The 13,432-nt window shown below is 47.3% G+C and overlaps 3 protein-coding genes across 3 annotated transcripts; 2 read left to right on the top strand and 1 right to left on the bottom strand.

Moving 5' to 3' along the window:
- Nucleotides 1-1,819: 1,819 nt before the first annotated feature.
- Nucleotides 1,820-4,717, top strand: bcl2l16 (BCL2 like 16). Its single transcript, XM_041242661.1, has 3 exons — nucleotides 1,820-2,909; nucleotides 3,259-3,731; nucleotides 4,066-4,717. The coding sequence occupies exons 2-3, from the start codon at nucleotides 3,276-3,278 to the stop codon at nucleotides 4,195-4,197; spliced, it is 588 nt and encodes a 195-aa protein (XP_041098595.1). The 5' UTR covers nucleotides 1,820-2,909; nucleotides 3,259-3,275; the 3' UTR covers nucleotides 4,198-4,717.
- A 605-nt stretch (nucleotides 4,718-5,322) lies between these two features.
- On the top strand, nucleotides 5,323-7,745 carry LOC121309631 (protein FAM166A-like). The gene is made up of 7 exons (XM_041242660.1): nucleotides 5,323-5,406; nucleotides 5,685-5,890; nucleotides 5,993-6,138; nucleotides 6,361-6,493; nucleotides 6,899-6,993; nucleotides 7,101-7,209; nucleotides 7,559-7,745. Exons 1-7 carry the CDS (start codon nucleotides 5,354-5,356, stop codon nucleotides 7,636-7,638), a joined length of 822 nt encoding a protein of 273 aa, XP_041098594.1. The 5' UTR covers nucleotides 5,323-5,353; the 3' UTR covers nucleotides 7,639-7,745.
- Nucleotides 7,746-7,803: 58 nt separating this feature from the next.
- Nucleotides 7,804-10,673, bottom strand: LOC121309629 (tubulin beta-4B chain-like). Its single transcript, XM_041242659.1, has 4 exons — nucleotides 10,570-10,673; nucleotides 9,707-9,815; nucleotides 9,012-9,122; nucleotides 7,804-8,879 (listed from the first exon to the last, which is right to left on the bottom strand). The coding sequence occupies exons 1-4, from the start codon at nucleotides 10,624-10,626 to the stop codon at nucleotides 7,819-7,821; spliced, it is 1,338 nt and encodes a 445-aa protein (XP_041098593.1). The 5' UTR covers nucleotides 10,627-10,673; the 3' UTR covers nucleotides 7,804-7,818.
- Nucleotides 10,674-13,432: the final 2,759 nt, after the last annotated feature.

Below are 13,432 nucleotides of genomic sequence, written 5' to 3'. Positions count from 1 at the left end.
ATGTAAAGGGGTGATTGAACCTATACCCTTCACAGAGCTGCACATCTCTAAAGGTAATCTCAGGATATCCACAGCTACTGTTTTTGTACTGATCATAACTCTAATCTTGTTTATTACCTCAGTTAATGCTATGTCACTAATACTGTGAAACTTTGTACTTGACTTTGTAAGTTCTGTGTGAAGCAACTGTGTGTTATCTGAAAACAAACAAGTTTTTAACAGAAAGCGGTTCATTTGCCATTGAACTTACAGTATAGGCAGTGTCTGTGATACGGGAGGGCCAGTCACATGACTCCCATCTCCCGCACCACTGTCCGACTCCTCTTGAAGGACAAAAAACGACTGCAGCCCCTGACACACACACACACACACACACACACACACGCACACTGCCTCCCTCCCAGTCCCTCAGCTCCAACCATTGAACCACACTGCTTCCCTCCCAGTCCCTCAGCTCCAACCACTGAACCAAACTGCCTCCCTCCTAGTCTCTCAGCTCCAACCACTGAACCACACTGCCTCCCTCCCAGTCCCTCAGCTCCAACCACTGAACCACACTGCCTCCCTCCCAGTCCCTCAGCTCCAACCACTGAACCACACTGCCTCCCTCCCAGTCCCTCAGCTCCAACCACTGAACCACACTGCCTCCCTCCCAGTCCCTCAGCTCCAACCACTGAACCACACTGCCTCCCTCCCAGTCCCTCAGCTCCAACCACTGAACCACACTGCCTCCCTCCCAGTCCCTCAGCTCCAACCACTGAACCACACTGCCTCCCTCCCAGTCCCTCAGCTCCAACCACTGAACCACACTGCCTCCCTCCCAGTCCTTCAACCACTAGCCCTACAGCTACTACATACACACTATACAGTCATTTCAATTACACAGGTAGTGGTTTTTTTTTTCATTGTGGATCTGAGTTTATTATCGTGTTTACCGGCTAAGTTGTGCAGCGTCCTCGTCATCTCTTCGTTATCTCGCCTGTGTTCTATCAAGATAATAAAAGCTTCTTTGTGCCTTACATCTTTATCTGTGATCTTTATTAGCGCTCTTAATCCAGTTCTAATGTGTGTGTGGTTCACAAGAGTTCTGTTTATGTAACTGTGGAGGCATGCAGAACCAAGCCAGGTGATTACCTTCATGAGAACAAACAAACTGGAAGAAACAGCAGCGAGACTTCCTGGTATGAGTTCAATGGGTTTTGAATACCTTCCACCGAGGAGGAGACTCTGCGAAGCTAAGCAAGCATGCCCTGATTCTCAGGCCTCCAGAACCATGCCCCGCCGCGTCGCTCTATGTCCCTCCGCGTCTCTCCGCGCCCCTCAGGTTCAACCACAAGGTTGCGCTCTCTCCAAGGCTTCTTTACCAAAGCAAGTCACGTTGGGCCAGGACAGTAACGGAACGGATGTTCAGATGTTTCAAAGTTTTATTTTCATTCTCTCCATTGGTATTCAGGGCTGTAGCCAGCTAGGCAGGCACCCGAGGCGTGTGCCTCAGTTAAAATCACACTAATACTGATTTATTAAGGCTCTTTTACACGCTGCTCTGCCACAAATAAAAATGCATTTCTTCCCTTTTTGAAGTAAGCGGGGTGTTTGAAGGTCTGTTTCAGACAGTGCGTGACTGACGCTGGTAGCTGAGTTGAGGTTTGTGTCGAGTTCATAGGCTGTGGTTTGCAAGAAACCAGTCACATTAATAGATGACAAATGCATTTTCACGAGTGTAAGTCAGAACACAGCCCAACAGCCAATCAAATCGATCAGTCAGCCTAAAAGCTCGAGCTGCAACCCTCATTGGCTACGATGTGCTGACGCAGCTAAACTCTCTCTGTCTCGTCAACCCACTTACACGAATTCTATCGCTGAATGTGATTTTATAATTAATATCACACAAATCGTTGCGTTGCAAGCGCTCCTCGCGCTCCTCGCGGTATGTGGATAATGACATCACTGTTCAAATGATTTGTTTGATAGATTAGGATCAACAAATATTCCGACATTGCTACCTTTTTTTGTACTGAAAATTATATAATAGTATCTTATTCAGAAAAAAAAAAACTTAACTAAACTTTTGTATTGAAATAAACGACACGTGTATGTTTTTCTTCAGTTAGAGAAATTTCATGGCGGCTAATTGTGCTCCATGTCACACCGCAGTGCCGCTGAGGAACTGCAGGACAGACGCAAATAGAATTCAGCCCTGTGGTGCTGCAGACTGTTCAGTGTAACTGGATCCCTGTCGCTGGTTACGCCGTGCTCTGCACAGAGAGCGTGCCTGTCCTCCATACACAAGACTAGCGATAACTCCAGGTCAGAGCAGGTTCAACACAGGCCTGGTTGCTGTGCTGGGGGTGCAGTCCACCTCTGCATCAACACTGCAAACAGCCTGATTGCACAGCACAGTTGGAGAGGTCATGAAATGTCTCGGTGCATTGATCAAGGGCAGCGGGATCTATTTCTGTACTCTCTTTCCTCCCTCCAGCTTACTTAATGTCAGCCATGAACCACCATCACAAGGTCTAAGTCATAAAGCAAATGCAATATATTCAGCTGGGCCAGGGCATGTGCCCTATATATCTATACGTGCAAAGTGTGGTTTGAGAAGACATCCGCTTAATAAGAATGCCCTGGACCGGGCTGCAGTGGCAGTGTGTACAGGCTATGCAGTATCCGTGCGCGTTTGTGAGGCTGGACCCTCAGTGTCAGCTTCCACTCTCAACAGCTCACAGCTGCTAAAATTAGCACCCAAGCAGAGTAACCAGATCACCTGGCCTTGAACTTCACCAGCGAGCTGCACTCCTTTCTGCTGGATACTGCACAGATTTGCTGTAACTTTTGCCTTTGTTATTAGCTGCTCTGGCACTTGGTACCACTTGCCAGAGATATTGCTGTCAACGGGACTTCCATTCCAGGTGAGTTTTCACTATTTGTTTTGAAGTCCTGTCAGCCCACCTGACAATCTCTCTCAGGAAAGCACCGTTGTGGATCTCAATGGCATGTGTGTTACTAAATTACTAAAACTCGCCCAGAACTTTAAACACTCCCTCATTGAAAAAATTGTTGAAACATTCATCAGAATTTCTGCCGCTGTTCCACCAGCTGTGCATGTAAGGCTGCTCTTCTGCCCTGGGGTTTCTGGTACGGGGCGCTCTTGTGGTTTATCAGGACCCCTCAATGGAATTGCAGCATTGTTATACACAGTTGCACGGTATTATTAGCATTAGCACAGAGCTGATCTTTGCTGCTTGTTTTGTAATACAGAGGATCGGTAAGTAAAGATGTCGGTGAGAGGCGGGGGGCTGACCCACACGGACCCTGTGGTGCGCGAGGCCTACCTGATGTCCTACGATTACATCAGCTACGTGACGGGCGTGGCTCCGGCCTCCAGGCCCGCCCCCTCGGAGGCCGCGGCGGCGCTGCGCCACGCGGGGGACGAGCTACTCCTCAAGTACCCCATCTTCTTCAAGCGCTGGCCGCGGCTGTTCCAGGAGCTGGACGGGCGGGACGCCTGTGACACGCTGCTCCGGATCTTGGACGAGCACTTCAGTGCGGACAGAGCGGCCAGACGCCAGCTCACCTGGAGCGCCATCCTCTCCATCTACGTGCTGGCGGGACAGATGGCGCTGCACTGCCAGGAGAGTGGCACGGGGGAGGTGCTGCCCGAGCTGCAGAGGCGCGTCGGGGAGTACGTGGAGAGGGTGGTCTGCCCCCAGATCAGGGAGAAGGGTGGCTGGGTGAGTCTTTAAAGGGAGGAGACCCCCCCGACTGCATAGCAGTTTCATCTGTTCCCAGTTTAATAAGACACATCTCAGCTTGTAGCCTATCAGGGATGGAAACAAGACTGAATTACTGTTTTTATTAGAAACAGGCACTTTGGCGATAGACCAAAGATAAGATCAATTAACCTCTGCCTGCTTCAGAGGCGATTAATGGTGTTACAAGGCTTGTTTCGTGTGTGCGTGTGCGTGAATGCATGGGAAAGTGCATACATTAATCTGCCATGCTCTGGTTCCATAAGGCTCTCTCTCTCTCTCTCTCTCTCTTCCCCTCTCCCCCCTCTGCTCTCAGTCTGGGTTCCTAACCCGCTACAGTAAGAAGCAGGACCCCGAGCAGGTTGTGATCAGGGTTTGCTGTGCTTCCCTCCTGCTGTTCACCACGGTGACTCTGAGCTACTACCTGTGGAAACACAAAGTCTCCTAAACCACCCCGCTTTCGCCACAGCACCCCCTGCTGCCCGGAGAGGAGAGAGGGCAGCACAGCCCTGCTGAAACAAAGGGCTGCATCTGAACCTCACAGGCACCCATCTGTCCCAGAAACAGAGCCTTAGAAAAGTGTTGCATAGTGAAAGCATAGCAAAGTGTAATCAAGCATAGTGAAGCATGGTAAAGCACAGGTAAGCATTGTAAAGCACGCAGGGGTATGATAAAGCACATTACAAAAAAACTAACACAGCAAACCTGGGTAAAGTATGTTAAATGCGTGGCATAACCATGAGAAAACTACAACGGAAAGGAAGAGTAGACAAAATCAACAGCGGGATGACAGCTCGTATACAGACAGGCAGGCAGGCGACTGTAGCTGTCACTCGCCAACAAGCCACCAGATGGCGCTCCAGGGTTGCACACGAGGCTACAGTTAGAAATTCACCAGTGAAAGCACAGAAAGGCTTCGCTGTCACTTTTGCGTTTGAATTGCTGTTTGATGAAAATGTTTTCCCTGTGCGGAGTTTTTTTTTAAGTCTGTTTGTATTTATTTATTTATTTATTTTAACTCAAGTTGAAATTCTAATGTAAATAAATCACTTAACAAATGAGCGCCCTGTGTCTGTGTGCGTGGATACTGGTGTGGCGTGGATACTGGTGTGGGGAACAGCGTTTTGACTCAAAGATACAAACATCCAGCTGCAGATTATTACATGGCTGTACCTTTTCGTGACAACTCGTGACGTTGCGCTTGCAGAAGCGAAGGTGTTGTCGTTGTACATTTAATCCTGTCTTTGTTTTAATTTCTGACACGCGTTGGTCTGCATATCCAGCTTCACTGCAGGCATATTTTCATTCCAAATGCTCCCAACGCCGCAAAACTCTCTCACTATTCTATCGCGTGCTCACAGAAGCACTCTCGTTGCGTTCTTTCCCGGAGCGTTCTGGAACCCCATTATACCGCATCACGGTCCCGCAGCGACCCCTAGTGGCGGTACAGCACCTCACACAGACACTGGAAGAGAAACTCGGCTCCCTTTTGACACGGTCAGGAACAGCGACCTGCAGTTTCCATGGAGACCCGGCAGCTACAATGCGTCACAGTAGCAACCTGAGGGCCAGGTAGGCGCTTGAGCCGGACACGGCAGGGCAGCATGGGGACTCGGAGAAACAGGCTGTTCCCGCCAGACCCGTACTACATACCCGGGTAACACTGCGAGAGCGCGTTTCTGAACTTCGTTAGGATGTTTGATTAGTATACCCGCGCCCACACTTTCCAGCTAGTGGTTTACAAGTGTAACATGCCGAGACTTCAGATGAGCTCTATGTAATGAGCACAGTTGAGCGCAGTAAACTCGAAAAGGTTTATAAAGCACAGGGAAAGCGTGATAAACCAGTCGCTAGGAGATGTGTGGTAAAGGAGTATAAAGCTTTATATAAAATCCAATAAGTGTGTCTCCATCTGCTGTGTTTGATCCCACACAGGTACAGTGGTTACTGTCCCCAGCTACTCTTCCAGTTCGGCCATACCTATGGAACCACGACCTTTAACCTTCTGACCAACCCCAATGTCCGACACAGCGACAGATCTGTCCTGGGGCCTCTCAAGTTAGCCGAATGCATGGGCCGTCTGAGCAACGGGACACTGCCGCCCTTACCTCAGCCGAAACCGGAGGAGACGATACCCCCAGGTGAGCGACAGACAGTCGGGGTAGCGGCAGCTCAAGGAGCTCCGGAATACAGAGTCTCCGAGCTGAAAGGTGAGAGCACTTTCTTTTTCTCTCTCGTTCCAGAGTTTGCACCCCTCACAGAGGATCAGCACGGCAGCCGCTTCTCCCGTAAGACGCCCGTGGCCCGGGAGAAGCTCCAGAACCAGCGCCAGGAGCCGCAGAGGAACCGGGACCACCCTGAACCCAAGGGGGATCACCAGAGACACGAGGCATGGGGGGGGGGTAGTTTTGAAAGAAGCACAATGTTACAGGGCATGTGTATTTCACTTTGAAAATGTCTTTGAACTGTAAATCAGTTCAAGAAGTTGCACTATAAAACAGATACATAGATAGGAAACTCAACACGGTGCAATTATGCGCACATTAACTGAAGGGGATTCAATAAAATGTACTAACCGCCCCACTCTCTCCTTCCCTGTTGCCCGGTGTAGAGCTTGTTCCTCAACAGGTCTGCACCCCTGCACCCAGCTCCCCACCCCACCACGTGCAGCTTGCCTGGTTCTGACAAATGGGACCCCCTGCCGTCAGCGGGGGGCAGAGACACCCAGAGGAAAGTCATCTCAGGTGCGACAGTTGGGCTCCCTAACTTGTGTTGAAACACCAAGCCTTCTTCGTTTATTTATACAGCAACATGTAACATGTAACAGGCGTTCCTGTCTTGCTTTACTGCCACTCTGCCACACGGGGGCAGCACTTAACCACATACGACATTTTACAAGCACGTTATAAAGCCACCATTCCCATCGGCAGCCTGCACAGTAAAAGAGTCTGCAGTGTTCCGCACTGACTATTTATAAACTAATTCACAAACCTCCACCGCTCTGTTTTTTTCCCCGGCCTCTTGCTTCCAGTGCATTAATCAAGGTGTTAAGGGGACTCCCACACAGAGTCCCGTGTGCTCCCCTCTAACCCCCTCAGCATTGGTCTAGCGCTGGTCTGAACAGTAAGGGCGTGTCGTTGCATTGGCAGGTTACACAGGATTCATTCCGGCCGTCCGCTGGAGCCTGGCACAGAACTACCGCTCCGCAGTCCGAGAGGCCATGAGTAACTACAAGTTCAATCAGGTGAGGGCTGCTCTTCTCTTCCAGTAGCAGCTGCAAAGACCACACTTGCTCTCTATTGTGCTCCTTGGTTGTGGGCTACAGATGTGCATTACTCTCCCCCCCCCCAGTACCTCCTACAAAACCCTGGCAGAGCACAGGAAGAAAAAACAAGGTCCCCAATCAAAGAGCTTTACAGAAGGACTGGCATGTTGCCTTGCTACACTGGCTTCATCCCAGGTAAAGCTGCTGATCACTGACAAGCCAGGCAGGTATGAGCACAACACACTGTCATGTGACTCCATGTACCAATGCAGCAGCCCCAGGAATGAATACTCCACAGCAAGACAGGGACCCAAGGCTGAAGTGGTCTGATTCTAGGAGCATTTGCCCTGGAGTGGGCAGGGCATTTGCTGGCAGTCTTCCAAAAGAGAAAAATACAAGCGTTAAGGTGTTTGAAAAAGTAGAGCTACTAAAGAAACATTTTTTAAAGCACAAACCAGGAGCATAGTTGTCTGTGGTGTGCTAACACTGCAACAGCCTGCCTGTCCATCACCAATATTTATACATGTCTCTCCCCCCACCCCAGGTGTAAGATACAAGCATGGCTTAACCTTTGGCCAGAGTTCAAGAGAGTCATACTGGGATCATCACAATCCTGACCAGTAAGCACCACTTGGGAAGGGTCTCACAATCTGCTGTCAAATGCTCTTAATTGGAGATTTCATCTGTACATCTTGAGAGCAGAAAACATTCTGAAAATAAAAAAAAAAAAAAAGACAGGTTTCAGGTGGTATTGCTCAAGTGAATAGTTTTATTTAGACACGACTTAACACAGAAAAGCTTTCATTAAGCCAATTCCTCTTCTCCCTCCTCCTCAAACTCTCCCTCCTCCTCTGCAGTGGCATCTTGATACTGCTGGTATTCAGACACCAGGTCATTCATGTTGCTCTCTGCCTCAGTGAACTCCATCTCATCCATGCCCTCTCCAGTGTACCAATGCAGGAAAGCCTTGCGCCTGAACATGGCTGTGAACTGCTCGGAGATGCGCTTGAACAGCTCCTGGATAGCTGTGCTGTTGCCGATGAAGGTGGCAGACATCTTGAGGCCTCTCGGGGGAATGTCGCAGACAGCGGTCTTGACGTTGTTGGGGATCCATTCAACAAAGTAGCTGCTGTTCTTGTTCTGTACGTTCAGCATCTGCTCATCCACCTCCTTCATGGACATGCGGCCACGGAAGATAGCAGCCACAGTCAGGTAGCGCCCATGGCGAGGGTCGCAGGCCGCCATCATGTTCTTGGCGTCGAACATCTGCTGGGTGAGCTCAGGCACCGTGAGGGCACGGTACTGCTGGCTTCCTCTGCTGGTGAGAGGGGCAAACCCGGGCATGAAGAAATGGAGACGAGGGAAGGGGACCATGTTGACAGCCAGCTTGCGCAGATCAGCATTCAGCTGACCAGGGAAACGCAGGCAGGTGGTGACCCCGCTCATGGTGGCAGAAACCAGATGGTTGAGGTCGCCGTAAGTGGGGGTGGTCAGTTTGAGGGTGCGGAAACAGATATCGTACAGAGCCTCATTGTCAATGCAGTAGGTCTCATCTGTGTTCTCTACCAGCTGATGCACTGACAGTGTGGCATTGTAGGGCTCGACTACAGTGTCCGACACTTTGGGAGAGGGCACGACGCTGAAAGTGTTCATGATACGGTCGGGGTACTCCTCACGGATCTTGCTGATAAGCAGGGTGCCCATGCCGGAGCCAGTGCCTCCTCCCAGGGAGTGTGTGAGCTGGAATCCCTGCAGGCAGTCGCAGCTCTCAGCCTCTTTCCTCACCACATCAAGGACTGAGTCCACCAGCTCAGCTCCCTCTGTGTAGTGACCCTTGGCCCAGTTGTTACCGGCACCGCTCTGACCTGTGATCAAAAGAGGAAATGGATCAGGCCAGGCAATCTTAAGAAAAAGCATCCGTTACACAAACGCTGGTACCAGGGTCCAATAGACTGGGCAGCATTTTAAAACTGAGCCTAAAAACAAACCTAACTTACCAAAGACAAAGTTGTCTGGTCTGAAGATCTGCCCAAAAGGTCCGGATCGCACAGAGTCCATGGTGCCAGGCTCCAGGTCAACCAACACTGCACGTGGCACATACTTGCCACCTGGGAAAAAAAAACCACACATTTCAAAATGTGAACACAAGTAGACATGTTAGAACTGATGTATGGTTCAATTAATCTTTAAAAAGACAAAGGACTCAAACTAAGCCAATGTAAGGCAGTATCAAGAAAGACAGCAGGGGGTGCAAAGGAGCTCTAGTCAGAACTGCATCATGATGTAGATCCTGATACATGCTTTTGTATTAAGGGGGGGTTCCCACTTACTCCAAGGTAAAGCTAGAAGGAAATCTACATAATAGGGCAGGGTTAACTGATACACAGACATCCAGTTCTAGTCAAGCTGGTTTTCATGGTTCCTCAAAGAAACTACACCACAGAGTTCAGACAAAGTTCATTTACAACACATACAGGCTTCATCTTGATCTTCAGATGATTAATTTATTTAAAAAGGGGCGTTGTTTTTGCTCACCACCCAAGACTAAACTGCAGTACCAGCCACAGGTAATGACTAAACCATTTCTGAAGGGCACAGAAAGTGTAAAAGACCAGACTTCAGCTTCAAAAATGCAACCGTCCCATATTGCAGAAATAACAGATGTATTTGGGAATTGCGGTGCAACTCTTACCTGAAGCTTCATTGTAATAGACGTTGATTCTCTCCAGTTGGAGGTCGCTGTCTCCGTGGTAGGTACCGGTTGGGTCAATGCCGTGTTCATCGCTGATTACCTCCCAGAACTAATTTAAGAAAAAAAAAAAAAATCTTATTTTTAGCTCAGAGCCAGCTGCCCAACTTTGATATGTTGTACATATCTTTAAAAGGGAGCCTGTGTTTGAATCAACACATTGGAGGTATTTATAGGGGTTTGATGGCATGACAACTACTTTATTGTTTGTGTGGGCGAGATTTTATTTTATATACAGTGTAAACCAGCGAAACGTACTTATCCAGTATTATTTTTAAATCGGTTCACAATGTCAACACACACATTGCATAATGAACTGCTAAATCATTGAAGCAACAACTAGTACCGGTGTTTAACAACAAAAGCAGTTTTCAAAACTCTTGCGATGAAATGATATCAGACGTGTTCGCATTGCAATGCCAATTAGACGCTCATTTCGAGATGCGGTAAGATGCTAAAAGGCAAATAATTCTAAAATAAGAAAAACAAATACTCCGCGGCACTTACACTGGCGCCATTATGAACGGTCAGCTCTTTCTGTATATTAGACAACACTGAGGAGGGGCGACTGGTCTGATAACGCAATAAATACACAATGTTTATATTATTTACCAATACTCAAAACCCAGTATTTAATATTACACCGGTATCACACCTGTTGTATAAGGGCAGAGCCCCCAGCCACGCCCTTGTTCCCCAGGCATGTCCCGGGACCCTTGCCTTCCCCTGCAGGATGAGGAGGACTCGCCTCATTTCAGTTTCAGGCTTGTTTTTTTTAACGCTTTGTTTACACACACAACACTAACCTTGGCACCGATCTGGTTGCCGCACTGCCCAGCCTGCATGTGCACAATCTCCCTCATTCTCAGTTTTCCCGTGGAGTCGCGCTCGACAGCAGCTCGCCAGCGCCGGCCCTGCTATACCTCTCACACCGCCGCTGCAATCCTTATATACCGGCCGACAGCGCAGAGTGTTTGATTCTGGAGATCTGATTCGCCTACCCACCCGTCAAACAAAACTCTAAATCCCACAAATCCGACCTCTTATTGGTGAATGCGGCTGCCGCGTACCTGCCATTCTGGCAAATACTCTGATTGGCGGATTTGATGATTGGCGGGCGTTAACACCGCTGGAAGGTTTTCATTGGTAAACTTGTTCGATGACGTTTTCTTGCCCACGAGGGGGAGGGACCAAGTCGATTTGGTTTCCACTAGTTACCGCCTCCTCCTCCGATTCCTGTAAGTATTTACGCTGCATTCATACCGTAAAACCAACGAGGAGACGGTAGTGTTACGCTGATAACGCTATATAAAATGGTATCCTAGCAGCGTGGAGTTGATAAGATGAATAATTTTTCCCTGGTTTTACACAATTAAGTTTGGGCAGGTCTGACTGCGAAACTAAACAGCGGACATCAGATATAAGCAGAAAGCAATGTGTCCATCTGCGCAGTGACCCGGGGAGTTTGAAAACAAAACCGCACAGAAACTAACCAGGCTGATCACCACGGCTGCGGATTGGGTTAGGAGCGACATTTTAAAATTGCCGTGACAAATATCAACAGCAAGCGACAAGGCACTTATTATTATTATTATTATTATTATTATTATTATTATTATTATTATAAATGAGGTCCGGATTTACTAAGAGTTTGCTCCAGTATAAAATTAGCATCACTGTCTTTTTTCTTGAATAAATGTTAATTTATGGCCACAGAACTAAGGATTAGATCGTGCTGCATGCTGTATTTTGCAATGCGATGCAATTGTAGCCTACCAAATACTAGCGTGCATAGCTTGCATTTGTTCAACTGCATATCACTGAAACTGTACACTAGCACCTTTTCCGCAATGCTTGCAGCAGCTCACAATCTGCCAAACAGCAAAGTATGCTCTCTGTATCTGTGCAAAATACCGCACAGAATATGCACCTTGGAAGTAAAAATTAATTAATCTCCTTTAATTATTTTATCTAAATTGCATTTGGTTTTAAAGTAGCCAAAGGCATTATTATCAAATACTTGTTTTTAAAAAAAAAAAAAAAAAAAAAAAAAAAAAAAAAAAAAATCTTTGTTTTGTGAATGCTCACTGCAGTGTGACCCCCGCTGCCCTGGCTGTTGTGGTTGCCATGGGATTCAGGATGTGTTACCTGTCCCCGTTGTGAAGGTGTGACAGTCCTTTCTATGAGAGGAAGTGGATTGTTTTACCCCTCCTCCCTGTGTATAACTGAGAGATTTGCAGCTCATCAGGACTGCAGACTGCCGCTGGGCGGTTATTGTTTGCTGTGTGCTGTTACTGTGTAGGGTTAGTTAGGCCTCCACTGTCCCTCAAGCAGCCAGATAAACATCACAAGTTTTTGACAGCAGATTATAACCCCCACCACCACAATGTCATGAAGCAGCAGATTACAGTTTGTTATTGAGATCTTAGAAAACAGACTATAATGAAATAGTACCCACTTAAATCTCTTCAGCCTGCAAGTTCCCATATGAAAGCTTACCATAGTAAAAGCATAGCAAAAGGGAATGAAACACAGTGAAGCACAGGCAGGCATTGTACAGCTCAGAGAGGTATGGTAAACCATACTAAAAATCATGGAAACCAAAGTAAATTATGGAACTTTTCTTTTCCACTTACCTGAAGAAGGAACTTTTGCAGTCTCTCGAAAGCTAGTGCATATATTTTTTATACAAAAAAACCAAAACAAACCCCTTGTTCACACAACAAATGGACCAAATCAATGTTTCATCAGAACAGAAGAAAAAAGAACTATATAAACAGTATTATACCCAGCAAGAACAGGTTAGACTAAAAATACTTCAAATTGAATCTTAATTAAATAGAAGGCTATTCTTAACAAAATGTTGGTTTTCAATGTGATATGTCCAACTACTGAAAACAGAATAAAAACTAATCTTCCCTTAGCAATGTTATTAGGAACCGGTACTCAATTAATTTAAAGCAAGGTGCTTTGTCTGGGATGTGTTATCTATTCACTCTGGATACAAGCATCCTGGAAACCTCAACCACACCCTGGAAAGTAATGCAGCTGCATTTTTTTCCTTGTTCAAACAGATGAGGTTAAGGTGGTGCAGCAGGTTACTGCTTACCTTTCAGGGGTCTTAGCTCAAACCCAGTTCAGATCACAAGTGAAATGAGTTTGGTTTCTTCAGTGGATAGTATCACCAACTAAACCCACCACACAATTCATCAGAATAAGCACTGGGGAGATAATTCTAAAAGTCCAAGCACAGGACTGGCATGGAGGCTGCACTGGAGCTATACTGTACGATGCAATAGTGATGAAATCCTTATTTATGTATGTACCAGTTGTATATTCAATTTAGAGTAATGTGCTTAAATAACCTTGTTTATTAAAATGAAAACATTGACATTGCCTGTCTGCTTTATGCAAATAACTAAGCAGGGTGATGTAATCGCATACCTTGGGCATGTGACCACCAGCTTCTGGCCTCAAGCCTTAAATCAGCATAATGATCACTTTATTGCTGAAATGTACCACAGGAATACACAGCCAGCACATTCCCATGTAAAGCTGTTAATGCAGCATGAATCAGCAATGCTTCATTCAATTGAACCTTGAAATTCTGTTCTTAAAAGGCTTGGGTGGCATGTGTGTGTGTGTGTGTGTGTGTGGGGGGGGAGGAGA

This window comes from Polyodon spathula, unplaced genomic scaffold (genome assembly GCF_017654505.1).
Source record: "Polyodon spathula isolate WHYD16114869_AA unplaced genomic scaffold, ASM1765450v1 scaffolds_1417, whole genome shotgun sequence".
Classification (NCBI taxonomy): Eukaryota; Metazoa; Chordata; class Actinopteri; order Acipenseriformes; family Polyodontidae; genus Polyodon; species Polyodon spathula.
This window is presented reverse-complemented; position numbering and strand designations above follow the sequence as displayed.